Here is a 27,769-nt window from a genome sequence, read left to right as displayed (position 1 = left end):
TCTTAAATACTAAAGAACAAACTATATATATAATGTAACACATTTTACATAATTCCATATTTAGTGTTTAATATGAGATTGTACAAAAATTTAGTACGTAGTTTGATCATATAATAATGAAATACATTATCTACACCTTTATATTAAAATATTTAGTGTGTGTTTGTTTGGTCCTTTTTAAAAGTCTTCTACTATTGAAAATATTTATTTATATGCAAAATATTTATTTATATTATATAAACAATGATGTAATTAATAATATAGAGTATATGTTGTTTGGGAAATGACTGAATACTGATGAGACAAATTATGAAATAGGTTGTGTCAATATATAAATTGAAAATTATTTATACATTTATTAATATAGAGTATTATTAATAAAAATTCTTAAATAATTACATTCAACGCTTTTCTTTTTTTTTTAACATTTTAAATAAGCTAAAATAAAAATACTATTTAAAAAAATATATACAATTAAAACTAAATCCCAAGTTCCAAAGCTAATTTTCCATTATTTACATACATTTTTCTTTTTTTTCTCTAAGAAATTTTCTAATTTCAATTTACTGAAATATTACAAATTCAAAAATAAAAAATATAATAAACAAGTATTCAGTAATTACCTGCATGCATTGGTCGACGCATCCTACAACTCGCCCCCATAATATATAATTCCTCTGTTTGTTTGTGTTTTTTATTGTGTAGAATATATTATAAACATACAATAATAAACAATATATATATATATATATATATATTAGAATGAATTTCCAACATATATCAGAAGCCAGAACAAACACTTCCCATTACGACCTACGACTATATATATACAGATGATCCTTAATCTCCGCAAACACTGATGCATTTATTGCATACCTCACACACACACACACACATATATATATATATATCCAATTGCATCTGCAATATTAATTTCTGCATGCGCAAAAAATAGATTGAGTACTAAGAAAGCATTACATGCATCCGATGCCGCATCATTATTAATTAATTAATTTTTGTTCGAAAAAATAAAATAAAATAAAATAAATCATATATTCTGCTTCATCTAAATTGTCAAATAATTAATAATGATAATAAATGCTTCATAAATAGATTAATTTTAAAATCATAATAATAATGCATACAGTTCTTCTTGTATTTTTATGTTTTCTTATAAAAAAATAATTAGTGTGAATACAAACAAAAAACAAATCCTCGAATGTGCAGTGATTAGTTTGCATGCTATAAATAAATAAATATATATTTTTTATATTAATAAATTAAATAATAAGTGTGGCAGCCACAAGGGAGACAGCGCATGCATGTCTCCCTACTTCCCATCACAGTATATACATACGATATATATATATATATATAATGTTCATCCCTTATCCATTCTATATTATATTGTGTTCTTTTTGTTCCATATTAATGTATTAATGTAAATTAATAAATATTAGTATCTCATGTATAATAATAGATAATACTTATAATAAAATAAATCAACAAAAGAATTTTATACAAAGTAGAAGAATTCACATTTATATATTCTCAATTTAAAACCAGACAAATGTTACCCAACAAGAATTTGACTCGAATCAGCCAGCCCTGTGCGAAAAAATCGGATCAATCCAAAATGGCAGGTTCTAATATTTTCACAATGTCTCACGGCAAAAATTCCTTAAATTATAAATAATAAATAAATAAATCAACATAATCTAGTCTAAGTTTGCAATAAATATTTAATAAAATGTTTTCAACATTTAGGATAGACTCACAGATCCTGACCCAATTTATTTAATTAAGATTGGGTTCACTTATTTGAATATAAAATCGGGTCTAATAAAATAAAAATATATATATATATTCGGGTTGGAGTGGGATCCTGGATTTTATGTTGTACCCGACCCACAAATATTTGGGTCCGCAGGTCAGGTCTTCATCAAATAGATCCAGTTGGGTCAACCTGATTTGAGTCTAGGATCTTACAAAATATTTGGGTGGGGTCTCAAATCTGGTAGGACCCGACCCATTATCGCTACCAACATTACGCCCCAATTCACCTCATAATTAAACTCATACTCTCAAATGCAAATGACAACTTTAGACCCAGTCAACATGGTATTAAATAAAAATGGAGTCTAGTATTTGATTTCGATACAAATATTAAAAAAGTGGGTGTTGCTGCTGCTACCTTCACAATTGACAAATAACATCTCGATCGAGTGTAAAACCAAAAAGGAAAAAAGAAAAGAATAACAATGGGGCTGGCCCATCCAAGAAATTGAATCGGATACCATCCATGTCCAAGAAAACAAAACCTAATCTAACCATAAACCACACACCCTAATTCAATCCAATCCAATCCAATCCAACCCAACGGTCCACATCAGATGCAACATACCCGACCAGACCAGACCATCTAAAAATGCAGAATCTGCATCACCATCAACGTAGCAATCGCCAACACGTTCCAGATTAAAGACAACCTCCACGATGACGATGTCAACAGTTTCTGAGGCCTGCAGTAAAACACAAATTAACAAATGATCAAATTAAACAAAGATCAGACTATATATATATATATATATATGATTAATACACACTTCTGCATCTTGCTCAGGGCGCCGCAGTAGAGAGCATTGTCCGGCGCCGGCAGCTCTGTTTTGAAGCCATCGTCTTCAGGGTTCACGATCCTCATGTACGTCTCTTGCCCCAGATACCACCGGTCAAGATTCTCCGTCCGAAGATTCCACACGCCCACGTTGTCTAAAGACACGAAAACTGCACTCCACCCTCCCGCAAACACCTGAACGGTCGACCGCGATATCGCATCCCATCTGTTATACGAACCCCTGCTGTTCTCCGACCAGACACCGGAGCCCATCCTACAATTCACAATCGATCGCATTAGAATAAAATAAATAACAATGCCGTAAGTATGTATGTCGTTCAACAAGTAGGAATGTACCCAACGATGAAGAACGAGTATCCGCCGAGGTGAAAGGTCTGGACGACGGTGTCATTGTTCTGCAATATTATTTCGATGAATCCCTTGTACGTAGCATTGATGATAGATCGGTCCATCCGGGGTGGCCTATCGAGCGGTTTACTAGGAAAATCGAGCTTGTAAGCGCCCTTCACTTTATACACATCTGCGAGCCGTATAGGCATATCGGGCTTTACGAAAGAAATACCGTTGTACGTTGCTCGTAGCTTCCCGTCAATCACTGCTGGCGGCAGACTTCGGAGGATGTAAACGTCAGTGACATTGATCGAACCGTAGTGGAACGAGCCCTGAGGGTTGGGACGAGCTCCGCTTGCAGTCACATTTTGCCTGATCGACATCGCCTGGTTTAGCGAATAAGATGCGTCATAAGCGTCGTTCGGAGGGTCAGGGAGAGGACCGACAGCCTTCCCTTTCGAGTTAGAATAATGCAGTATCGCAACGCCGGTGACCCTCTGCCAGAGAGATTCGTTCACAAAACGAGCAGAAGCAACGATGTAATAATCGGAGCTCGCATTCTGATCCATGGTGACAAGGAAACTGAACGACTGCCCCACATGGATGTCGAGGCTGGTGTAGTTCTGCTGTGATGTGTAATAGCCTTCTGTTTCTGCCAACAGCAAATTATGACTCTGGATTCGGAAATTCAAACAGGTTGAGACCCCAACATTGTGCACGCGAACACGATAAGTCATACCTGAAAGTTCACATAAGCTGTAAGAAAATAATGAAAGGCATCGACAACAACAAACAATGGTATCTTAGGTAGGAACTTTACCAGGATTAACATTAATGGTCTCATGTTCGATGCCCTCGGGGACAAGCGTGTCATTGTATCTATACGGTCCTTTTCCATTAATGAGAACTCCATTGGGCATGCCTAACAAGTTCCCATCGTCAAGAGCCTTCCGAAGATCCTAACATTTTTAAACACAGCGAAGATGAATTGCTGCATAGCTATCGAAACATGCCTTAGATGCAAAAACAAGAAATGGCCGAGCACCTTATGGTTACGAGTATACCAATCACCAATCATGATCACAATATCTGCATCAGGCATCTTGAAAGGAATAGGAATGATCTTACGGTTCGTTATAACAAAAGAACCGAATCCACCGGACGCCCTCTGCATATTCAATGATGGGAAGTAAAAGAAGCTCCCGATCTGATCCTTCACCTGGAATTGATAAGTCCAGTTCCATTTCGGAGGGATCGGACAATTTGTGCCTAAAACACCGTCTTGCCACGATGAACGACGCATCTGGATTCCGGACCTGCAGCATTTTACTCTGTTACAAATCACAACACTAACTGAGAAACATTTCGATTCCAATCGAGGCATGATCATACCATGTGATCAAGACATTCTCATCCAACTTGTTCTTCACATTTACCACAACATTGAAGTTAGTTGTCACGTTAATAACAGGACCTGGGAACTTCCCATTAACAGCTATAACCTGCAAAAAATGCAATCTCCATTAACAACAACATTTCTTTCACACCAACAAACTGAGCCAGAATCACTTCAAAGTTGAAAGAACAATCGAATGTAAACTGCTGAATCATAAATTGAAAAGCGATTAAGATTCCAGTCAAACGTGGGACCTTAACAAACCTTTCATCTAACAGATGGTGCGCAAATTTTACTGTTCTTCACGAACATTCAACAGCAAAAAGAAAAACCGCTAAAGACTTGGGTAAAGAACATTTACTTCATACGTTTCCATTATTCACAATCAAAGTAAACAGAAAAGTAGAATGGCGAAAAATTGGGAGAAAGGGCGGATTAAACCCTAAAGTGGGAAAAAAAAAACAAATCGGAACTTTAAAAATGACCGTAATCCAAATCAGATTCTCTCAATCGCATACAGAAACGACGAACAATCATCAATACCAACTACTACCATCACTGTTCCAAAAATTAATACAACTTTTGGGGGCGAATCATCTCACCTGTTGAGGAACACCCAATGGCGAAGCAGTAATATACGAGAGTTCCATATCGAAGTAGGCGTACGGATCGTCCCCAAAACAACCGCTCATGGCCAAACAAAAGCAAATCCAATACAGCAGACAAATCGCCCCCATCGTTCACTCTCTTTGTGAGGCAGAACAAGAAATTTAACACTGATCCAAACCCTAGACAACGATTCCGTATAAATGTGAAGAATCTCAAAGCTTTTCGATACGATTTGCTTTCCTAGTTTACATAATAACTGCACGGCCCTTTCCGAACTGAATTTGCTGCTGCTAACCTTCCCCGAATAAAGCGAGAACCTAACGAGCCATTGAAGAGCGGGACGAAATGCAGAGAGAGCGTGGGCGTGGTAAGGGTCCCAATTTTGAAAATCTCCATGCTCTATTATATTAGAAATCCATGGCGTGATGGACGCCGATGCTCTGTTTACCGGTCACTTGGTAAGTCAGTCGACTGGTGGCAAGACGATGAGAAAATTTATTGTAGTAACTTTTGAAATGCAACCGGCTAAACCGGTTACTGGTCTAAGAAGGTCAACATTAGCGCGGCTGCTGCAACGTTCAGTTTTGCTGCACTTGGCTCACATGCACAGATTGTGGGCCCCATCTCCGAAATAGTAAAATAAGCGGGAAATCATCGGTAAATGGGAAGGGATAATTAGTTACTAGTTTCTCAAAGGAAATATTTTTAATTGAAACAATTATTTAATTACATGCAAAAATTATTTATTGTTATATTGTGCAAATACATATATTGTATCTATTTGATCATATACAAATCTTAAGAAAAATGAATAAAAATTGTTGGTACGGAGCATCTTTTATATTTGGTAAATATATATTGTATCTTCTACCTTACGTTTGATAATTTATTTTATATTTTTTGGATAGTGTTTATTTGAAATAGGAGATATGTATTTTTAGTTAGCTTGATATATATATATTGTATCTAGGGGGAAAATGGACTGAGAGAAAGGGAATAAAAAAATTGAATTTTTTTAAATTTAAAATTTTTTATGGTATCATATTCATATGGCTAAAGAGAAATTGGGTTTTGTGTATAATCTATTGAACAATAACAATCAAGGACTACTGATCACTCATGTGCAATTGAAAGAGAATAATTTCGATGAATGAGAGGATGTACAGTCTAAAATACTCTCAAGGTCAAAAAAAAAATTAAGATTCATCAATGGAACCATAACCAAACCTGCAGAAGAAACGAATTCTAGGGACTTGGAGTAATGGGAACCCGTAAATGCGATTGCATGGATCTAAAATTAGATCGAAATGTATAAAAAAAGAATAACGAAAATATAATTGGATGACAAAGTGACTATAAATTTAAATGATGAAAGGAAAATAAATAGTATTAATATGATGTTTTATGAAAATAGTTTTAAGATTTTATATATTAAATAAAAACAAATATATAATTGATTATATTTTAAGAATATATATATATATATATATATTATCTAAAAAGGCTAGCGAACAAGCCCATAATTTTGGGCGTAATCAATGCGAAGATAAACACGGTTAGCTGAATGAATTCATTAATTGCGGGTAACTAAAATATTCTATATCTAAGACATGATTAGTTGCAATAATCCCATGTGGTCCCGCACATGCACATGACATCAAATCATTACTTTGACCATTAACATTAGCTATCTACATTTTGCCATTTCTTTCTTTTATTTCCTTCTACTAATTAATATTTATTTGTATATATATTTGTGACATATGCAAGAATTAAAAATGAAATATAGGAGCCGTGCATTGCACTTCTTGGATTCGTTTTTTTTTTTTTTTTTTTTTTGTTTCGCTTTCCGATATATTTTTTATTGATAAATTTGAATAAAGAATATAATAAAATAAGACATATACAGGCAGCCCCAAATCCGATGAAGGATTTCTGCAAAAAATTAAGGGAGAACAAATAATTAATTGTTAATTTTTTTAAAAAAAAAAAAAGCACATCCAAACAGGGACTTTCCACGTCAGCCCCACATGAGACCTGAATACATGATTTGTCTGTTTGTCTTGATTCTAACGGTCATAATGACACGTCATATTCTTGTGTTCTGTTTGGTGTCTACCTATGAAATTTTTTTATTTGATTAGGCTTTTTAAAGTTAAAATTAATATATTCTATATAGGGTCTGTTTATTTGGAAGTTTAAATTTTGAGTAAAATAGTAAAAATTTTGGTAAGGAGTTAAGGTGTCTCATATTCTTTTTCAGAAAAAAAAAATCAAAATATTATTATAGAATATTATCTTTTAAAAAATGAATAGAGACTTGTTTCGTTTGATAAAGTTGGCCTACTTGGATCCCCGACGACATTTAAGAAATATAAATATTCTATTAAAAATAAAATAAAAGTAAAAAGATAGTTTACTATATTTTTAATAATTGATAGTCCCTATTTATTATTTATGTATTGGGCTGGGCTTATTCCAACAGTTTAAGTAGGCCCAAGAGTTAAGCTTTTAACATTTGTTTATTTTTTTGGTTAACAATATTATTGACTTTTAAATTAAGTATTGATTAAGCAAAGTAAATAATTATGTTATGCACACTGAATATATTAAATTGAATCGTTTAAAATGGTGTCAGATGATATATTAATTAATTAACAAAAGAAAAGAAAAAAAACATTATATTATAATTTTTTAATTATTCGTAAAGCCATCCCAATTCTTTTGTATATAATTTAAATTTTGAGAGTACTAAAATTACAAGCATCCATAATAATAATAATAATAATAATAATCAATATTACAAGCACTTGTATTGAATTAAGAATAATGTACAAGTACATTCCAAACAAGACCCATGAAAATTGGGCCACTTATTTCAACTCCATCTCCATGTAATAATTTTTCATACAACACCCAATACATCAAAAATAATACACATAATAATGATCTAACCAAGAATATCTAAAATTATATATAAAAAATATATATATATATATATCTAAAAAATTGAAGATTGGATGGTGTAAAATAAATTTTCCACCACTCAATAATTGAGATCAAGAAAGAAGAAAGAAGGAAGCAATATAGTAACATGTTAATGATCACATCAAATTTTATCGAACGGAAAGCGCTGAATCTCCGCGGATTTCATTTTCCATACCTTTATCGACGCCGTGACCCTCGCGCGGGTCGCGTTATTGAATAGGTAAACGCGCGAGGCGTTCCCTATGGCATTTGTCGGATAGATCCTCGATGTGATCACTCTTCTCCCTCCTTGTGCAAAGCTCTCCACGATCGAGTGATCCACCTGATCGATCAGATGTAATTATATGTCAAATAAAAATTTAAATATTTGATATAATATTTTATAAAAAAAAACTATTTGATGCGATGTACATACCAATAATCTCATGGAAAACTTTTCCCCATCAAGAACCGGTACGTCGCTCCCATATACAATCTTTTGCACCTCCAATGCTTTCGATGATCTAAAAATACGACTCGAGCGAGGAATGGGTTAAAAAATCGAAAGACTAGTTGGCGGCGAAAACCCATCGACCGTTTAAAATAGTTGCGAGAAACTAACCTCAACTCGTCGGCGCAAAAGTGCGCCGTGGTCTTCCCATTAGACCCTTTGGACACGTAGAAATACACCGGCGTAAGCTCCGACAACGCTTTGTCTGCGAGCACTATAATTCCGAATGGCCCAAAAACTCCTCGAGTGGCGGCACCACCGCTCGTGGGGCACGCATAACCGTCGTTGTTTTCAATTGCCGCCTCGATTTCATCATCTTTCTCGATCTCGAAGGTAGCTTCTATGTCGAGCTACAATCGATTCGGATCAATGCAATGTTAATTGTTTGGAAGCTCGAATTGAATTTCAGAATGGACTATACTTACTTGTGACATAGTTTCGATAGTGACCGGAGTGATGGATCCCGGTCCGAGCCTTACATCCTTAAACTCAAAGCTCTCCGATCTCAAGCTCTCGACTTCCTCGACCGGCCATTGAAGGATATTCCTTCCCGTCTTTTGGTCAAACACGACGCTCCTCGGGATACACTGCAAGCACACACGCACGTGAGAATCGCGATCCATGCTCGTCTTGTACTAATTCTATGTGCTTATAATGTAGTGAAACGAATACCTGAACACCCGACCATCCTTTCATTACATCGACAACCTCGGCGTCGGTCTCCCTAATCCAACCCCATAGGATCCTCCTCTTTTTATCTTGGTCGTAAAACGTCTTCGAGGCATAGTACTTACCGTAGTCGTACCTCAGCCCGGTGCCCACGTCGTTTTCCGGGTCGTCGGGCGTCCATACATTCCGGATCGGGTCATACGTCCCGATCGCATAGTAATCATTCTTGTCATCGTCCAAGCTCGTCTTCATAACGTGCTTTATACCCGCCCCGTTTGCGGAGGTATCCAACCCGTTGACCCCGGTCAACGAGACCGGATAAAAGTCGATACACTCCCACATACCCGTACCCGGGACTTGATGCAAGTACCCGTCCAAGAGCTTATACTCAACAAAGTCCCGGGTCTCGTACACTATAGAGACACCCGTTTTGTTGACCTTCGACCCGATTGTTATCCGCCACGCATGCCCGTCGGGGGCGAGCCACGCGGTGGTCGGGTCACGGAAATCGTCGTTCTTGATCCCGGGCGGGGGGAGTAGGACCGGGTTGGCCGGGTCCTTGACCCATTCGAGGAGAAGCGGGTCGGATACATTGGCCGGGTGGGCCAAGCATTGGACCTGAACCAAGTCGGCCGTGTCACCGGTGTAGAGCATAACGATCCGGCCGTCCGGGAGGAGCGTGGCGGAGCCGGTCCAGACGCCGTTGATGTCGTACCATTGGTCCGGGACCATGGCAAATGGGAGGTGCAGCCAGTGGACCAGGTCCCGGGAGACGGCGTGGCCCCACACTATGTTACCCCACACGGCGGATTCGGGATTGTACTGGTAGAAGAGATGATACCACCCCTTGTGAAATAAGGGACCTGATTGAATAATCGGAATACTTTAGGGACTCCTTTGTCAAATTTTGAAGTTATAAGCATAATATAACACCTAAATTGAATATTTAGTTACCCAAATTCAATTCAAAGTTAAACTAGGGTGACAATTTTTGACACGTTACTGAAGTTCAAATTATTAAGATTGGAATAAAATTTGGTTGAAAAAGATAACGCAAATGTAAGCGTAGATCAGTCAATTAAATAAAATGTGCAGTGTGCAAATTATCTATATTTTAGGAAATAAAAAATGCAATAAAATATACAAATTGACAAATAAGAAAAGTGTAGCACGACAAGTAATGAAAGTGGTGGATTAGGCTGGCTTCAAATTAAATTAATAAATAATATTTTTATATCAAAATTTTGTGGTTATTAAAAATAATACATTTAAATATCTATTTCAGTTTAAAAATAATTTCCCATTTTGATTGAAATCATAACATTAAACAATTATATTTTATATTAATTATTATAATAATTATTTATTTTTATTTAAAATGTTGAAACTGGAAAAAAAAAATTATATGCATAGTATAATATTTATTTAATTATGATATTTTCTCAATTTTTGTGGGGTCCAGGGATCCGGCACCAGCCCCACAACATCCATACACGTAGATGTACGTGGATGCTGAGATCCCGGGACTCTCATGTTACATGTGATGATATCCATCCTATCTGATTGGCCTACAACTACAATCAAGAATTATTGCACCAATAATTGCATTAAAAATATTTAATAATAATTCCACATCAGCAATACTCTGAATAAAGCTTTTAATTTGAGCCACACACTGGACTCCCTAACTTACCGAAATCATGAAAAGGCATCAATAAATTATTACTTTTTCTATTAAATATTTTATAAAAAAAATAGAATTTGCCGTGTTATTTTATTAATTAGGTTAATTAAATTACCACAATAATATAAGCAAACACCTTTCACAAAAAAATAATTATTTAATCTAGTTTGGCAATAAAAATATTTAAATATTAAATTAAAATAACCACTTACCGTTTGGATCTGTTGCAGCAGAAGCCCACCAATTGGATCCACAACGAATTAAAAAATACCCCACAAAAAAAAAAAAAACAATAATCAGAACTTTAATTCATTTCAATAAAACAATATTATAAAAATAATTAAGAAAATAAGTAAATAGAGTCAACGTTCAAAAATGTGTACAAAATCGCTTTTTCGTCTCGGGAGCTCCCGGACATCGACCAGGACCAGTACAAATCCACCCGACGGACGGTTAGGATCTATCTGGAGGTCGAAGTCCAAGGACCTCCCAAAAAAAGACGAAATCATTACCGTTCATCCAATTCTTCTCTGGCTGAAAATGGAACGCCGTCCGCTGCCATGTCAGCATAGCATTGGTCCATCTGAAGCTGGAATTGCCGCCGGCGACCGACCGGAAAACCTTCTCCGACACCCCCTGGGCGGGCCCTCTCGACGGCGCCTCCGCTAGCGGCGTCGCCGGAGAGAATGAGGCGGTGCTATTTTTTAGGTTATTAGATCGAGAAGGGTCTTTCGTGATTTTTAAGGTCAAAAGGATTGCGGAAATTGAAAGAAAAAACAGTATCGGAGTGAATCGGAGGAGCTTTCTGGGCTTTGGTTGCTCCGCCTCTGGGCCACCGGGGATTGGGGCGTACCCGGCGGCGCGTTCGAGATCTTGCGGAGGCGCGTGGGAGGGGGCCATTGGTGGTTGGGGGTATTGATAGGAGTTTTAGTACAAGTCTCAAAGCTGTAAATATTTATATACATACATGTGCGAGTATGTATGTGAGGGACAGATGGACAATGAATTTTTAATGACATGTGATCCCATCTAAATTATAATTTCACTAATTAATTAATTGATTATTTTGGATTTTTTTATTCAACAATAATTAGAAGCAATAATATATTTGGGGTTTATTTGTCATATTTTTCGAAGCCAATCTTGGATTATTATGCGTTTATTATATTCTCGAATCAACGGGTCGGTGTTCTTATCCATTGCATTTTATGATTTTACTGTTTCAAATAAAAATAATGTTTTCTATCTTTAAGTTATAGACTTATTCTTTTTACGGAATTGATATAACATTTTTGTATCTAAAAATTATTTTATACACTATCACTAATTAATAAAATGTTACTAACATGTGTCATTATATTTAACATTAAAAATATTATAAGACACTAATAATTTCTTTTTTAATTTGTACTACGTTTTAATATAATAATTAATATTTAAATATTAACGCATAAAAAATAAATAGAGCCCAATAGTCGAATGGAAGTAGTATTATTTATGAATTTACTAAAAAAAAAAAAACACCAAAAGACTACCTTGAATTGAAATAAAGTAGGTGTAATTTTATTAAAAATGATAATATTAAATGGTGTTATTTTTAATTTGCAAACTCTTTTACTATATAACCTTATGTTTTTATTAATTTTTTTTTCTATCTTTTTTAAATATATGATTTTATCTTGTAAAAAAATCACATTTAATTTACTATTTAAATCAAAATTTATTTGCGTTGCATGTTGAAGCTACATATAAATTATTTATGATAATTACATATAAATAATTTTTTATATAAAAATAATTAATGTGCGTTTCATGTTGAAGATACAACCAAATATATATATATATATATTTCCTATCATGTTAGTATAATCTCAACTATTGATTTCGAAGTGATTAAATAAATGGGGTATGATCCAATAATGACATGGAATAAAGTTTTTCTTCTTTTCATTTTAATTATACAATTTTTAATCCGATTTATTGAAATAGTACTCTTTTATATATATATATATATAATAATAAAAAAATTATCAGCTTATCCTATACCTGATTATCTCTTACAGAATGATTTTACTACTGTTATATACTATTAATATATATTAAATTTAAAAGGATTTTTTTAATTTAAAATATTGTATTTTATTAGCCATTTCATTTAAAAATTAGTAATAAACATATAATTAAGTTGTGTTCACATATAATAAAAATATCTAAGTGACAATAAAAGTAAAAATAAAATAAAAATACACACACGCACAAAAATTAAAAATTAAAAATCAACAAAAACACATAAAAATATTATTTTTTTGCAATCTTTTAAGATTTCATATATATACCTCACAATAAAAATATCTAAAATTATAAATACTAAAAAAAAAAAATTAGATGTAGCAGGATTTTTGTTACTTATTTACAAGAAAATTGTAATATTTTGTTTAAAGTGGAATAATGTTAATTATTTTTTAGATATACTTAGTTGTTGCTGAAAAATTCAATGTGCGACCTACAAAGATATTGTTTAAAGAAGAATTGTAAAAATAACATAAATAAAGTATTTGAAATTTTTTTTTTTTTAGAGTGAAATTTCTCTGCCCTTTTCTCAATGAATTATTTATAGTCTAAGTAGTGGTTTGTAACTCTATTCAATAAATACTTTGAAATTCCATTTGGTATTATATGTCATATATTGTTGGATCTACTGTCACTTTATTACCATAAAATTTTCGATATCCCATAATTTTATCTGTTATAACAACTATGTATTTCAACATTACTATAAATTATATCACTGCACAGCTCGATTTCTATTTTCAAATTCAATTCTTGTTTTGAGATATGTTAAATATATATATAATCACGAGTAATTTTTATTTTTATTTTGTTAAAATAAAAGAACAAACCCACGCTCACTCAAAAATAAATAATTCAAACTATTTATTACAAATAGATGATTTTATTCTCTTTAATTTTTTAAAAATATATATACTCCTTGTCTCGAAAAAATGTATTTAATATATTATTTTTTAGTTTATTTCAAAATTTCAAATAACTGTTTCATGAGTGATTAGTACTTCCTCGTCCGTCCACTCAGAAAGTATACACATTTTTATTTTAGGGCGTCCAATTACAAAGTAAATATTTCATTAAATACCTTATTTTTTTTTTCATAAATACGTTTATTTTACATCACATGATTACTTTTATATCAAAAAAATAAGAGTAAAAATGTCATTACACTAGCCAAAAATAAATGTATAGTTTATCCGTGGAATGAGAGAGTTTTTTTTTTTTTTTTTTTTTTTTTTTTTTTTACGACAATGACAGCAATTTAAAACACAAAACTAGAAACAATCTATTTTTAAAATGTGGATAATTTTAGTAGATGATGCGAATCGTTTGGTAGGGAAGGGGACACGTTTCATTCAATGATTGGCCCAACTGGCTCAATTAGTAACATGCAATGAAATGGACAACCTTTTCATGTCTAGACCAATAAATTGTTGTTCAGATTATTTGTTTAGAGTTTGATAACACATTTTAAAATAATATAATTTTTATGATTTTATAAACAATTCAATAATATAACATTTAAGTTATTATTCAAATAGAAATACAACTCCAAAATAAACAAATCATCTGTCGTTTCAAATTGTTTTCCTATACATAATATATATATTTTATCCCTAACTTGTGAAATTTTCAATTTTAAAGATTTGTGTAGTTATCCTCTTACTACTGTTTTTATCCTAACTCACACACTTTGGGAAATAAAGTAAGTTATTTATTCATATATAAATAAATACTACTATATTTTAAAGATATTTTAAATATTAGTTTTTAATATTTAATATAATATTTTAAAATAATTTTTTTCTATTAATAACAAGATATGATATTTAAAAAACATAAAAAAATAGACTTTTAAAATTATTAGAAATAACGTGAAGTTAACCATTGAGAGTCAACTTGAGATTGTATATGCAAAAAATATATTCTTTATATTTTACATGAAAAAAAAAAGAGAAAAATAATTTGGGATTGCATTTTCTACAAGATTCTTGAACTTTGAATATTAAATATATATATATATATATTAATTTTCTTCGTTTTCTAATGTTCTAAGTGATATTTACATGTTTTTTTAGGTAATTAATTTTTTTGTTGTAAATTGACAAAATAACCGTTTATTTTGTGCATAGATATAAAAATGATAAATAAAGAGTAAAAAGGTAAATTTAATGTATAAAAAAATAGAAAGAGGACAATATTTTTGGACGTTCCAAATAAGAAAGTAGGACATTAATTTGTGGATGGAGGGGAGGATATACAATTCCTTCATTAAGGGTTATTCTTTGTGTAATTATATATCCAGTAGTAATAGTTTTAGTAACATACTGAAACAAACAAAACAGGAATTATATGCGTGGAAAGCAAATCTTACTATAGTTGGATTTAAATAAATTAATCTTTAATACGGGCATGTCATAATGATGAATTTTACCATTTCAAATAAGTGTGTTAAGAAACTTCACATAAAAAGTAATCTTCATTTGTAAAAACTAAAATAGTAATTAATTGATTGTCAGTGTATATATATATATATATATACTCCCCCGTCCTAGTGCAAAGTTGTCATTTACTTTTTGAACGTAGATTTTTTAATATTAGTATTATAATGGATTGTAGTAAAAAAGACAAAAATACCCCTATTAGTATTGTGTAATATAAATGTAATAGCATTTAGGTAATATAGTATAAGTTGGAAAGATATTTATTATATTACGTAGGTAGTACAATTACTAAATTAGGAAATAATAACCTTGTTTTGGGACGGACAAGAATGGAAAATGACAATCTTTCAATCGGACAGAGAGAGTATTATTCTTTTCAAAGATTTTGTCAAATTTTTACTATTCACTAAAAAATTTTATTTAAAAAAAAAATCCAATTTAATATTTATATTTTTTCAATTATATTAAAAATTAATATTATATTTAAAATATTATGTTATTACGCTTTAAATTAAAATTCTAAAGAAAAAATAGATATATATATATGTTTTAAAAAAAAAAACGATATAAAGAATGTATATGTTTTTTATTTACATATGCATTTATATTCTCATGAAAAAATAATTGTAAATAAATAAAAATATAAAAGTCAATTAAAGACAAGATGTACAAACATTAATGGAAAACCAAAAACTTGGGAAAGATGTACAGTGATTGATAAATAAACAAAAGGATTATTGTGCTGATTAGGATGTAGTTTTAATTTATTGGATTAGAGATTAATTAATTGTTATTAATCAGAAAAAAAAAATCATTGACAAATTATGACAATGCTTTAGAAAAAGGGACAATGAGAAGATCATAAAAATAAATAATAAATAATTCTGTGGAATTGAAATATATGAAAATTTTACTGCCACTATTTACTAATAGTATAGAATATTGCAAGAAAATAAATTTGTTGCGAAATCCGTTGCAGAACATTGCAAAATGTTGCTAATTGTATCATAAAATCCCGAGTAAAACTACTTCCATGCTTCTAATGTTCTACTCGTTTTTGTCTCTTTTTTAAAAAAAATTCTATAATATATTAAACAAATGATACTAATATTTAAAAAATTAAAAGAATAAAAATAAATGATACTATTTTTATGGGACAAACATAGTATCTAGTATTAGTACCATAATTAACTAAGAGACAAGGGAGGTAGCAAAGGCCATGGTTGATGAAGGTGAAAAGAGAAAATAAGAAAGACGTCCAGAAGAGGAAGATAAACAAACATAGAAAAAAAAAAAAAAAAAAAAAAAGGAAGTGAGAAATCCAAAAAAATGGTGTATTATTATTATTATTATTATTATCCACATCAAACTCTAACGAAATTTCCTTCAACTCAAGCACATACTATAAATAATATCCCTCCAAGAACTATTAATACATTCATTTTACCAAGATTGAGTTATCTATGATCAATGAATCCATTTATTAATTTAATAAAATTGTTTCTCGAATATAATATTTTTTATATTTAAATTAAAATTAAAATTACAATTATATTAGTCTCTATCAATTTTAATTTAAAGATAAGGTAATTGGTACATTCTTACATAATGTCCATAGTCTACATACAACAAATATGTAAATACATAAATAAATAATAAAAGAAAAACATGACTATGCTAGTTTACATTAATAAATAAATAAGAAACACCTAATCCCAACCATACATATTACTAATTTATTTCAGAATTACAACACACGCACACACACACACACATGACCTGCCAGAAAGTTTGCCTACTTTTTGCTACCTTTTTAAGTTTATGGGTAAACGTCTGCATCCATATCACTACTTTTATCATTGGTCACAATATATCAACTTAAACCAACCTATTTAACAAAAAATTTAAAATATAAATCTTGTGTATATATCTTTAGTAATAATTTATCTTTGACCCGTAAAAATTCAAAACGTTTACAAAAATATATTATTGGAAACGTTTCACAATTTTGACCATGTTATTCAAACAAAGGCCAAAACAGCAAACTTTTTTTCAACTTCTACAATTAAAATACAATTTGATATAAATAATACTCCCTGTCCCACATACCATGTTTACGTAATAATTAATTTCACTAATATATTTTTAATTATCACTAATTACACCCTTCTTAAAATAATGTGTATGGGACGAAGGGAGTATAATGTTTTGAATTTTAAATTATATTTTAATATAAAAATAAAAGGTATAAGCATTTAATTTGATATTTTTAGAAAAAAATTTAAAAAAAAAAATAACAAAACCCAAATCAAAACCCCACAAACAAATCCAGCTTAAATGCTTTCTAGCATATTATCTATGTCAATACACATGCCAACTTTTTCAGCAACTGGTAACAAAATATGACACTATTTTTATACACATGATCACATATGAGACTAACAAAACATTTATCCTCCAAGAAAAAGCAATAAAATGAATAAATTGCAATGAATTACAGGGAATATCACATTGATGGATCATAATGGGATGCTACTACAAAATAAATATACAGTACAGTTTAGACAATGTGTACCAAATCGAAGGGGATAACAATAACATAAATGAACAAATGAAACCTCCCTTAGGGAGGCTTACAAATTAATTAATACACATCGAAAAAACACTAATAAGATGGAGGAGGAGAAATTAAGGAATTAACAGCAAGTAGTACTTCTTAGTTCCGAAGCACTGGCCAAGTTAAAAACTCCGGTGACGCCCTCGAGAAGCTGTCATTTGGCACTTTCACTTAAAACCTGCGCCGCACCTATCTTATTACATCGCGAGAAATATATATATATATATGTATACGTAGCCTCCTCTATCATATACTATTGTATATGCATATAATCAAAGTGCAGCATTCCTTTACTCGGTTGCACAAGCATTATAGCGCGCGCTTCTTTTTCCAGGTAACTAAGGTCTTAAGGAACTTCATGACCTGTGCAAATTAACGGGTGTATATTGAGTGAGTTAGGCTCATTGGAATCAACACGAATCATTACAAGACCATAATAGGTCGAAGATAGGAAGTGCAGGGAAATACCTCGGAAGGATCTCTCAGGGAGTAAAAGGCGTTGCTTTCTTTGGGTACAGACGAGACAATGATGCCAAAACCGCGACCGTTATCTCTCAAAACCTGCAGCAATTAGCTTTATTTGAGTTTTCTTCTCATAGTAAATGTCATTGTGTATGTATGTATGTATATATGTTGTGTGCCTTTGAGGCTACCTTGAATGCATCTTCGTCCGTGCGATCATCTCCGACGTAGATGGGAAGAACATCATCACAGTTCATTAAACCTACAATTGTACATGCACAATGTTAGGAGCTAATAAAAGAAAGTCTGAGACGTAAACAAAGTATATCTCACTCACCAAGGGATTCGAGAAGAAATTCGACAGCTTTGCCCTTGTCCCAGTTGAGAACCGGACGGACTTCCAGAACCTAAATTAGATTATCACCACAATCAAGTAACTCGGAATAGAAATTGAAATGGAGTTATGGTACTGAGTAGAATGTGTTGGAATCAGTACCTTCCGACCATGTGTCAAACGTAATCGCGGGTAGTTTTTAAGAATCCCTTCAACAGATTGACCGACTGTAGTCCAACACTGTAAATACATATAGTAAGCCATGGAGGTTGAGGTCGGAATTCTAACGAGGAACTCAAAATTAACGGACTGGAGGCCATACCTGCTCTTCCACATTACGGTAGTGTACAGAGACACAGAACTTGTTGTTCTCAACTTTTGCGCCGGCAATATTTTTTGTAATCTCGACCAGAGATCGATATACCTGGACGGAAGCAAATAGCATACACATTACATGGTGCTGAATGAAAAGAGATGCTGTGTAAGAGTAAATATGCTGTGACTGATATGTACCTCATCGATCATTGGCAAAAATTCACTGGCAGGTTGGAATAGATTAACTTCTTTACCCTATGTAGCACAAGTAACAAGTTAAGAAATGATAGACTACGCAACAGTTGATAACCCTGGAATTAAGAGATACCTGCTTGTCAGTAGTCCTAATGCCATTTTTGTAGTCACTAGAAGAGGCTCGAACTGGACCCATAATGTCCATGCCATGACTTCCAGCATAATAAAGTTCAGTTAGTCCAACAAACTCATATACCTAAAAAGGAAGAAAAGCGTGGAAGGGAATTGAAAGATGATGATCAGATACTCATTCCTTATGAATCAAGAAGATGGCATTAACTTGGTAAAAATAAAACCATTGAATCACCTTGTCGCGACTTCTTCCACTAATTATAGCTGTTGGAAAATGCTTGGCCACATTGCGGACAGCACTACGCATCTGAAAAAATAGTAATCCGACTTCATAAATGACTAAAGGAAAACAAACGAAAGCATAGAGCTATACGATCCATTCTCACCTCATTTGACATGAAGGCATGCTCAGGAACATCCACTATAGGAGATAATGTCCCATCATAATCCAAGAACAAAGCTATTTTCTTTCCTTTTGCATTTTTTTCTATTTGCTCAAAAGATTCAAGTGCAGATGGATACTTGAGCTGCAGATTCAGTCATGCATTACAGCACAGTCTTATTTATACGAAGGATTTTAGTCTAGGAAGAAATTCAAAAGAGAGAGGGACAATACCAGCCAATTACGATAAGCAAGATCACCATCACTTAGTGCTACCCCCGTAGTGGATCCTTTTGTTAGTTTTTCATGTGTCGGGGATGATGATTTCATAGCATCAAACAGGCTGGATCGAACATCTTCGAGTATTCCAGGCCTTCTCCTTGGTATTGTTAAAAGTGTAGGAGAGAAAGAGCCATTGTGCGAGTAAGGCAGCATGCTGGACCGAATGCCTAACCTTGTGTTATTCATGGGAGCAGATTCAGTAAGAATAGGGGATGCATGGTTTGATGTCAGGTCCATTAGATCCAGAATTTTGGGAGGAAATATATCAATTGAAATTTCAGCAGAACAACTCTAGTGCAACCCGCTTTGTCCTAAAGTCTTGCACTCAATTTAACCAACCCCTTTTGTCAATATAAAACCACTTCTTGAGAGTATCTTTATCAGCGTCGCAGGGAAACAAATCCATTAAGCTGAAGACATCTGACAAACAAGAGTCCAAGAAGCTATTGATTAGATGAGAAGCATAGCAAAAAATGAAAATCGTCTTCAAGATTCTGGTCAAATCTTACCGGTGCATCTCTTTTCCCAGAAAGTGGTCACTCAAGGATTGTTATCAGCAACAAAACCAACTGCAGATTTCCAAGAGAGATGCTGTTAATGATGCATTTTTTAAATAAGTCCTTTATGAAGCTACAGGTCAACTTTCCATGTAAAAGGAGCAGAAAGTTGCAACATTTATATTGCATCAGGAAAAGAAAGTGAAAAACAAATAGAAAATCAAGATCTAGTTCAGTTTCTAGAAAGCATCAAAAAGTGCTTAAACAGAAAACACAACAAAAGCATACAAGAAAGTAGAACGTGAATGTTTCCTAGCTGTGAGGATGTCTTTGGTGGATTCCTACGACATGATACCATGGCACACAAGACTCCTTACCAGATTAGTGAAGTTGAGAGAAGAAGATATTGACAAAGAAACAGGCAGAGATCTACAGCCTATTCCTGTTTAATGAAATGAATTCAGAGTAATGGCAATATTGTTATAATAAAACCATTTGATGACACAAAAACAATGAAAAGCACAAATAGAACTTGAAATGCAACACAATCGCCAACATACATCCTTCACGTGGAAAAACTATTAAGGCAAAGCTAGCTTAATGACTGAAAATGAAATTCCCAAAAGTACTAGAACACAACGCAAGCTTCACACTGAAGAGGGAATACTTATATTAAAAGTTTAGCATGAGAAGAGCTATGGATGCGTTATTATATAACCAACATCATACATAAGGTCATATACAACCACATATTATGGTCCTGCAAAGCAGCATGGGTGAGCATTAAACGTATGGCCCCAGATCATTAAAAGTGAGAAATGCAAACAAAAACATGTCATTCATGAAAAGCATTTGAACATTCAGGTGTCCCCATAATTTTGCTGCTAGCAACATAAATGTAAGTGATGACCAGTGTGTTTTCAGGCATTAAGTTCATCGTTTGATCGTCTTCTTGTTATTCTTCTTTACGCTAATAGTATAGTTTTTGTCCAGTGCACTAAATAATGAAAACATATTACATCTCTATAATGAGTGCAAGACCACATATTTAACCTAAGAAAAGAAATAATACTGACAAGATGGATTCAAGCAATCATACAATGAACCAGCCGACAGCTTGAAAAAGACTGAATAAAAAATGGAGGCTAATACTAAAGAAACCTTCACAGCCGACATATCGGAAGCAAGATTCAAATTCTCTCTCTTACCGTTGGCAGAAACAGAAATAACAGAAATTCAACGCCGTTGAACAAAGACCACAAATTTATAATAACAGATTTAAGTGAAACATTAAAATTAAAATGACATATTCGGTTCCTTGGTAAAAGATGAATGTGGTAAAATAACAAACTTGCTGCATTAAAACCATCCATCTCAAGGGTTCGTAAAAGGGGAAAAAAAGCCCAAGAATATACCACATATGCATCATACACACTAGATATGTGCCTTCCGCATAAATGACCAGAAATCGCTATTAACTCTTTGCTAAAGCAAAAAAAGAAAAATAACCAAAGTCCCAAAGCAGGCACATAAACCGGCAAAAAAAAGGAAACAATATACCATAAGTAGACAGCACTTTATGTGGAAAATGAACACAAAAGATACAGCAGTAATCCAACAATTGAAAAGAAGGGAATAAACATATAGGCATTCGAATTTAGTCATGCACGTAAATCAACAAATGCAGCCACATACCTAAAAATTCGTCGAGCACAAGTAGAGAAACGTATCAAACAATTGAACGCTACACAATAGAATATCCACTCAAATGCGAATATGAATCTGTAAAAACAAAAACTTAATTAGCGTCAACGTACAGCAATGAGACAAACGCTTCGTCAACTCCACAAAAACCAAAGCTCGAAAAACCAAAGCCAAGCCTCACCTTTCGCAGCTAAATCAAAGCCAAGCCAACCACAAAACGCGGAAACCGAGAGGAAGATGAAGAACTGTTAATGAATGCACGAGAGAATTCCAGAAGAGGGAAAAAGGAGAAAGAAGGAAGCGTGCAGAACAGAGGTTTATATAGAGGCGCAGAAGACGTGTTGAACAAGGTGGGCACCGGAGAGAACCGCAGGGTTGGAACCGGAGAGAACTTCTCACACCGCACGCGATTTGACCGATCAAAGTAAGTCGACCAATCCTTCCTTCTCAATTTTTACTATTGCATTAGTTAATTCCAAATAGCCATTTGAAAATTAACAAAATAAAATTAAAAAAAATACACATTTATTATTAAATTATTATACTCCCATCAACACGGGCGCATTAACTCAATATTAACTTTAAAAAAAAAAAAAAAAAAACTCAATTTGTATTTTTTATTGTGATAATATATAAATCAAATAAGTGGGGCCCATCGAAGCGATGCCACGTGGAAGCCGCGTATAGACACCTCTGTTCTGTGTCAGGTATGACGTGGCCAGTTGCATCTGTGGGGCCCACGCCGGTGTTCTATTTTTCTACGACGTCGTTTTCTGTTGCCAGCTGGATTTACGCCTTTAGTTGGAGAGTAGCTGCAACTAACTATAGTAGCAGAATATTTATTTACTATACTTAGCAATAATTTAGAATTTAGGCTAAATTGTTAAAATTGATAAATATTTATATTTAATGTCACGTTCTTTGTAAAAGTACTTTATTTATTCTTTTATCCCTGGCCAATGTATCTATGTGTGCAATTTTTATTTAATTGGAGACAAAACTATGTAAAAATAAATAAGCGATCTTTGGATAGTTGAAAAGTCAGATAAAAATTGAAATAAAATTTTGGAAAAAAATAAAAATAAAAATGATAGCAACATGTCAATTGTAAAGGTTTATTAAATTTTGTCACATAGTGGGACACAACTCAACATGTATGCATGTCCTATACTCCTACTGAATAGTTATATTTGATTTTCGATTTCAATTAAATAATTAATTGACAAATGACCAACCTAGTGGGCCCAGTCTTAGATCCTCGAAGCTCGTGTGGGCTGGGCCTACTCCAGCCTGGCATGGGGCCCACTGGGCCAATTAGGTCAATGGTCTTTCACAGACTGACACACCCACAACTGAGATTCGTGTCACACACAGTAACTTACACCTAACCTTCTTACTTTTATTTTATTTTTTTTTTATCTGGGTTAAGATTATTTTTATAGTGTCAATTATCAATGTTATTGGTATTTTTTATTTTTCGTTTTTAATATATTCATCGACTACAAATTTTAATATATTTATTTATTAATATTATTAAGGAAGGACAATATATATAATATGATAATAGTGTGGGTATTGAATGATGGAAACAGAATATAAAAAATAAATAAATAAGCTAAAATAACATTAGGGTTTTGTTGATTTTTTTATATATTATTAACATATATTTTTATATTTTATATTTAAAAATTTTTAAATTAAAGTATTAAACAATATATATATATATAAATACCATATTTTTTTATATATCTTATGAACAATGGACGGTACTTTCAATAATTTTTCAGTCCTTTTAATTATTACTTCCTCCGTCCATTAAAATTAGTTCATTTGGATTCGGCACAAAAATTAAAAAAATAAATATTTTATTAAAAAAGTGATAGGTAATTTGGAGTATTTTTGGAAATTTAGTTAAAAAGTAAAGTAAACGAAGAGAAATAATGTAATAAAAGTTAGTGATATATTTATTGTAAATAAATGTTGAATGGATAGTAATAATTAAATGTTGATTTGTTGACTTTGCCAAAATTAGTAATGATATAAATTTAATGAACGGATTAAAAAGAAAAGTGAATAACTTTGACTGACGGAGGAGTAGTAGAAATTAGTTTTATTAAAAAATTAATTTGATATTTACCTATACACGTAGACATGTTTATTTATCTCTGAAATAAATAAAATTAGATAATTAATTATAAATAGGTGATATCTAATTCTTTTTGTTTTATTAATAGTAACAATAATAATATGTGGAAAGCTCTTAATAATTTTGTAAGGCATGTGAGCGTAATTAAAGGGACACTTTATAGCTATTATTATACGTGTGTTGTATGAAATTTATGTGCAATTTAATTATATAAACACACCTTTTCCACCGAAAGAATGATAACAAAATTGTCTGAGGGTTTATAATAATATTATGATATTTTTGTCATTTTTATTTATTCATATATTAATTGTATTAATAATAGTATATTTATAATTAATATAAAATTTATACTCCTACGTCCCATTCCAAAATGGTTATTTTGAGTTATAAAAAGATATTAAAAAATAATAATATTTTATTAATTAGTAGAAGTGAATAAATTTTTTTTGATATTTTATTTTTATATATTATTTATAAATTATTGTATTTTTATTATAATAAAAAATAAATAGCATCTTTTTAGTATGGCGATGAAAATAATAAAATAAATACTTTCGACTAGAATGAAATGAATAATTATTTTAATATTAATACATGATTATTTTTATTATAATAAAAATAAACATTTTTAATGGGACAAACGAAAAATATATATAGATATTTTAAATATGAAGAAAGAGAATATATAAACTTATGTTTATAATAAATACAAAAAACTTAGAGAAAATAAATAAATAAGTGGGGTTTTACAGATAATTCGTCTAACTTGTATTATTATTTTTTAAAACTTATATCATACCAAAATAATTTACATTGAGTCGCCAAAAATCCACTAATGCTCCTGCTGAGAAGTTTTTAGCCCGAAAATCAATTCTTTAAGCTAACAAAATCACTCCATGTTTGATTGTTAATTGATTATGGATACTTATATATTTTCAATTTTAATTATACAATATATAATATTAAAAACATTACATAAAATATTTATTTATTTGAAATTATATTAAAATAAATTGGGCCCAAAAAAAATTGAGAAGACTGGCTTTGTAGACAACATATGCAGTCCATAACAATGCCCTATTTATTGGATACCCAACATTGAAAATTATACTGGGCTTCTACAATTTCTGTAATAAATAAGGTTAAAATTAGTTTGGTCCAATTATGTGTGTGTTTCTTTGTGTTTGATTTTAAAAAATAATAATAATTTAAATTTTGTTTTAATTTTTTTTAAAAAAAATTTAGATAAAAAAATAATATACTTATATTGTAGATTATCTGTCTCCGATGCTCTGAATTTAAAATTATTATAACAATAACCGCGGCCAAACATGCCGTGATAGATTCCATAGAGAAGACAATACAAGAACAGGCGTACCCATACGCAAACCTCCCAGACCCGACCCGACCCAGATTGTCTCATGGTTCGTACCCAACTCAACACAAATGTCACATTAGAAATTGAAACGAAAAATGAACAAAACCAAAGACATAAACGAGGATCTAATAAGACTTAAAGACAGGCAGGCCTCCAGCTACTCTCTAGTCTGTCTCTCTATAATTCTACAACACAACACAACACAACCATCAAGAAGAAGAAGAAAACTGTGTCTTCTTCTAGAACCTTCAAGAAGTTTCCGAGCCATTAGCGTCCTCGTCGAGCATCCGCACGACCTGAGCCACCCCGGCCGCGAGCTCCTTGTTGATCACACCATCCGGCATGTCGAACGTCCTCCTCTTCATCTTCATCGAACCCGGCGGCTGAGGGTCCACCACGTCCAGCATCGCTTCCAGCTCGTCCACCATTGACTTCTTCGCCGCCCTAACCATAATATCCGCCCCCTGATCATCATCCAAACAACTCATCATCGTACATTTTCACCCAATCCAAAACACAAATTAATCAAATTCAAGACAACATCGATCTTCCCCCAGCTACCTCGACAGCATCCACTGTGAGAATCAAGACTATGATCCTCTCCGAGAATTTCTGCCGCTCCTCGGCGTCGCGGACCAGTCGGCGACGGTAAGTGAAGTTGTTGAAGAGGGCCCTGATCTCCTTCAGCTTCCCCTTCACAATGGCGAGCTCACGAAGGGCCCGGAGCGCCTGCGACCGCCGGGTGAGATACGCCCGGAAACTCCTCTGGATTAAGACAGCAGCCTCCGATGGAGACAGCTCTTTTCGCTTGCCGCGTCTCCTGTCGGCCCTCTTCGCGAATACCTGTCCCAAGATCATACAATTGACATAACAAATACAATCGTTTTGTCTCGACGCATTTGAAACTTTTATTGAAATGGAGCCCGAGTTCATGCAAATAATTTGGGGATTCTATATAGACCAACATATTCGATGGATCAAGAAGTATCTTATCTATGATTTAGTCGACTAATTCAAGTTGGATTTCTAAGACTCAAATAGCAATCACAAGATCTTGCAGTTCATTAAACGATGATTGAGTGATGCGATCGAGGAAATCCAAACCTGTCTGAGAACAATGCCGCCATTTTCGGAGGGTTCGTCGATCTCGACGATGCGAGGAGCGTTCTTCTTGTCCTTATTCTTATTCTTCTTCTTCTTATCGTCTTTGTCTTTGTCTTTCTCCTCGGATTTGTCGCCGCCGGTGGTTACCTTAAAGGTGTAGGTCTGCTCGACGGGGGAGTGATCGTAGCCGTTGGTTTTGCGCTTAATCTCGGCCGTCCATTTGTAACTCTTCTCCAACCCTGATTTCTTCTCGTTTTTTATCTCCGTTTCCCATTTGTACTTCCGATCCTTCTCCGGGCTCTTAATCTCCGCCGTCCACGTGTACTTCCGATCCCCAATCTTCTTCGTCCGCTCCTCTCTCAGCAGGCGCTCGAAACCAGACTCGAGAGCCGAAACTCGGTCACTCAGTGCTTCCAAGTAGAGCTCACCGAGTCCGACTCGGCGAGTCGAGAAAGTGCGGAATGGGAACTCGTCGATCTGGATCAGATCCGCGACGGCGTTGAACTCGTCGGAGAAAACAGACAGCGGCGTCGGGGCGGAGGTTAGAAGTTCCAGGGCGTCTTCGACAATGGAGAAACTAGGGTTTAGCAGAAGGCTGGACCTTCGAGGGGCGAAAATGGAGGTCTCTTTGAGGAGGAAGGAAGGGGGTTGCTCGATGATCTCGTACCTCCTGAATCGAGCCATTTTTTTGCAGATTCAACTCGCAGAAAAGCGAAAGTTATTCCTGCAGATTTCGAGATGGTGAGAGTGAGGACTCCAGAAAGGAAAGTCTAAAAAGGGGTGGAGATGAGGGGTCGTTTGGGGATTTCACTTGTCGCGGGTGGAGAATGAGGATGACAACGATGGGTGGGGATTTGGATTTTGGCACGTGGGGATTTTTGATTTGGTTCTCGACTCCTGCATGAA

The 27,769-nt window shown here is 33.3% G+C and overlaps 4 protein-coding genes across 6 annotated transcripts; all 4 read right to left on the bottom strand.

The window, feature by feature from the left end:
* Nucleotides 1-2,124: 2,124 nt before the first annotated feature.
* On the bottom strand, nt 2,125-5,378 carry LOC127260166 (monocopper oxidase-like protein SKU5). Its single transcript, XM_051287858.1, has 7 exons — nt 4,964-5,378; nt 4,358-4,467; nt 4,011-4,281; nt 3,786-3,924; nt 2,972-3,704; nt 2,607-2,888; nt 2,125-2,522 (listed from the first exon to the last, which is right to left on the bottom strand). The coding sequence occupies exons 1-7, from the start codon at nt 5,096-5,098 to the stop codon at nt 2,423-2,425; spliced, it is 1,770 nt and encodes a 589-aa protein (XP_051143815.1). The 5' UTR covers nt 5,099-5,378; the 3' UTR covers nt 2,125-2,422.
* A 2,349-nt stretch (nt 5,379-7,727) lies between these two features.
* On the bottom strand, nt 7,728-11,760 carry LOC127259984 (beta-fructofuranosidase, soluble isoenzyme I-like). The gene is made up of 7 exons (XM_051287605.1): nt 11,314-11,760; nt 11,014-11,022; nt 9,121-9,980; nt 8,874-9,035; nt 8,560-8,798; nt 8,374-8,461; nt 7,728-8,280 (listed from the first exon to the last, which is right to left on the bottom strand). Exons 1-7 carry the CDS (start codon nt 11,699-11,701, stop codon nt 8,080-8,082), a joined length of 1,947 nt encoding a protein of 648 aa, XP_051143562.1. The 5' UTR covers nt 11,702-11,760; the 3' UTR covers nt 7,728-8,079.
* Nucleotides 11,761-17,783: 6,023 nt separating this feature from the next.
* On the bottom strand, nt 17,784-22,566 carry LOC127259708 (trehalose-phosphate phosphatase A-like). Of its 3 annotated transcripts, XM_051287245.1 has the most exons (14): nt 22,414-22,566; nt 22,224-22,310; nt 20,541-20,600; nt 19,984-20,451; nt 19,754-19,894; nt 19,603-19,674; nt 19,369-19,491; nt 19,239-19,295; nt 19,048-19,149; nt 18,888-18,965; nt 18,729-18,798; nt 18,583-18,653; nt 18,398-18,490; nt 17,784-18,292 (listed from the first exon to the last, which is right to left on the bottom strand). In XM_051287245.1, exons 4-14 carry the CDS (start codon nt 20,266-20,268, stop codon nt 18,239-18,241), a joined length of 1,146 nt encoding a protein of 381 aa, XP_051143202.1. In that variant the 5' UTR covers nt 20,269-20,451; nt 20,541-20,600; nt 22,224-22,310; nt 22,414-22,566; the 3' UTR covers nt 17,784-18,238. The 3 variants fall into 3 exon arrangements, with proteins under 3 accessions (XP_051143202.1, XP_051143204.1, XP_051143203.1); XM_051287247.1 differs by lacking the exons at nt 22,224-22,310; nt 22,414-22,566 and adding an exon at nt 21,089-21,233; XM_051287246.1 differs by lacking the exons at nt 22,224-22,310; nt 22,414-22,566 and adding an exon at nt 20,817-21,230.
* A 3,103-nt stretch (nt 22,567-25,669) lies between these two features.
* LOC127260031 (BAG family molecular chaperone regulator 7-like) lies at nt 25,670-27,622 on the bottom strand. The gene is made up of 3 exons (XM_051287671.1): nt 26,864-27,622; nt 26,321-26,602; nt 25,670-26,223 (listed from the first exon to the last, which is right to left on the bottom strand). The coding sequence occupies exons 1-3, from the start codon at nt 27,545-27,547 to the stop codon at nt 26,008-26,010; spliced, it is 1,182 nt and encodes a 393-aa protein (XP_051143628.1). The 5' UTR covers nt 27,548-27,622; the 3' UTR covers nt 25,670-26,007.
* Between the last annotated feature and the right edge of the window lie 147 nt (nt 27,623-27,769).

The sequence above is a fragment of the Andrographis paniculata genome, unplaced genomic scaffold (assembly GCF_009805555.1).
Source record: "Andrographis paniculata isolate CXL003 unplaced genomic scaffold, ASM980555v1 Contig60END, whole genome shotgun sequence".
NCBI classification, from domain to species: Eukaryota; Viridiplantae; Streptophyta; class Magnoliopsida; order Lamiales; family Acanthaceae; genus Andrographis; species Andrographis paniculata.
The sequence above is the reverse complement of the archived record's forward strand: the minus strand, read 5'-3'. Positions and strand labels throughout refer to the sequence as shown.

Excerpts from the sequence above, each read along its gene's own strand:
- LOC127260166 (XM_051287858.1), bottom strand. The coding sequence starts at position 5,098 with ATGGGGGCGATTTGTCTGCTGTATTGGATTTGCTTTTGTTTGGCCATG. Across the intron at positions 3,925-4,010 it reads GGTATACTCGTAACCATAAG|GATCTTCGGAAGGCTCTTGA; the intron begins GTGCTCGGCCAT and ends TAAAAATGTTAG. Across the intron at positions 3,705-3,785 it reads GACCATTAATGTTAATCCTG|GTATGACTTATCGTGTTCGC; the intron begins GTAAAGTTCCTA and ends GTGAACTTTCAG.
- LOC127259984 (XM_051287605.1), bottom strand. The coding sequence starts at position 11,701 with ATGGCCCCCTCCCACGCGCCTCCGCAAGATCTCGAACGCGCCGCCGGG. Across the intron at positions 9,036-9,120 it reads AAGGATGGTCGGGTGTTCAG|TGTATCCCGAGGAGCGTCGT; the intron begins GTATTCGTTTCA and ends GTGTGCTTGCAG. Across the intron at positions 8,281-8,373 it reads AGTTTTCCATGAGATTATTG|GTGGATCACTCGATCGTGGA; the intron begins GTATGTACATCG and ends CTGATCGATCAG.
- LOC127259708 (XM_051287245.1), bottom strand. The coding sequence starts at position 20,268 with ATGGACCTGACATCAAACCATGCATCCCCTATTCTTACTGAATCTGCT. Across the intron at positions 19,895-19,983 it reads TTGCTTATCGTAATTGGCTG|CTCAAGTATCCATCTGCACT; the intron begins GTATTGTCCCTC and ends CTGAATCTGCAG. Across the intron at positions 18,966-19,047 it reads ACCGTAATGTGGAAGAGCAG|TGTTGGACTACAGTCGGTCA; the intron begins GTATGGCCTCCA and ends ATGTATTTACAG.
- LOC127260031 (XM_051287671.1), bottom strand. The coding sequence starts at position 27,547 with ATGGCTCGATTCAGGAGGTACGAGATCATCGAGCAACCCCCTTCCTTC. Across the intron at positions 26,603-26,863 it reads GCGGCATTGTTCTCAGACAG|GTATTCGCGAAGAGGGCCGA; the intron begins GTTTGGATTTCC and ends ATCTTGGGACAG. Across the intron at positions 26,224-26,320 it reads TCACAGTGGATGCTGTCGAG|GGGGCGGATATTATGGTTAG; the intron begins GTAGCTGGGGGA and ends GATGATGATCAG.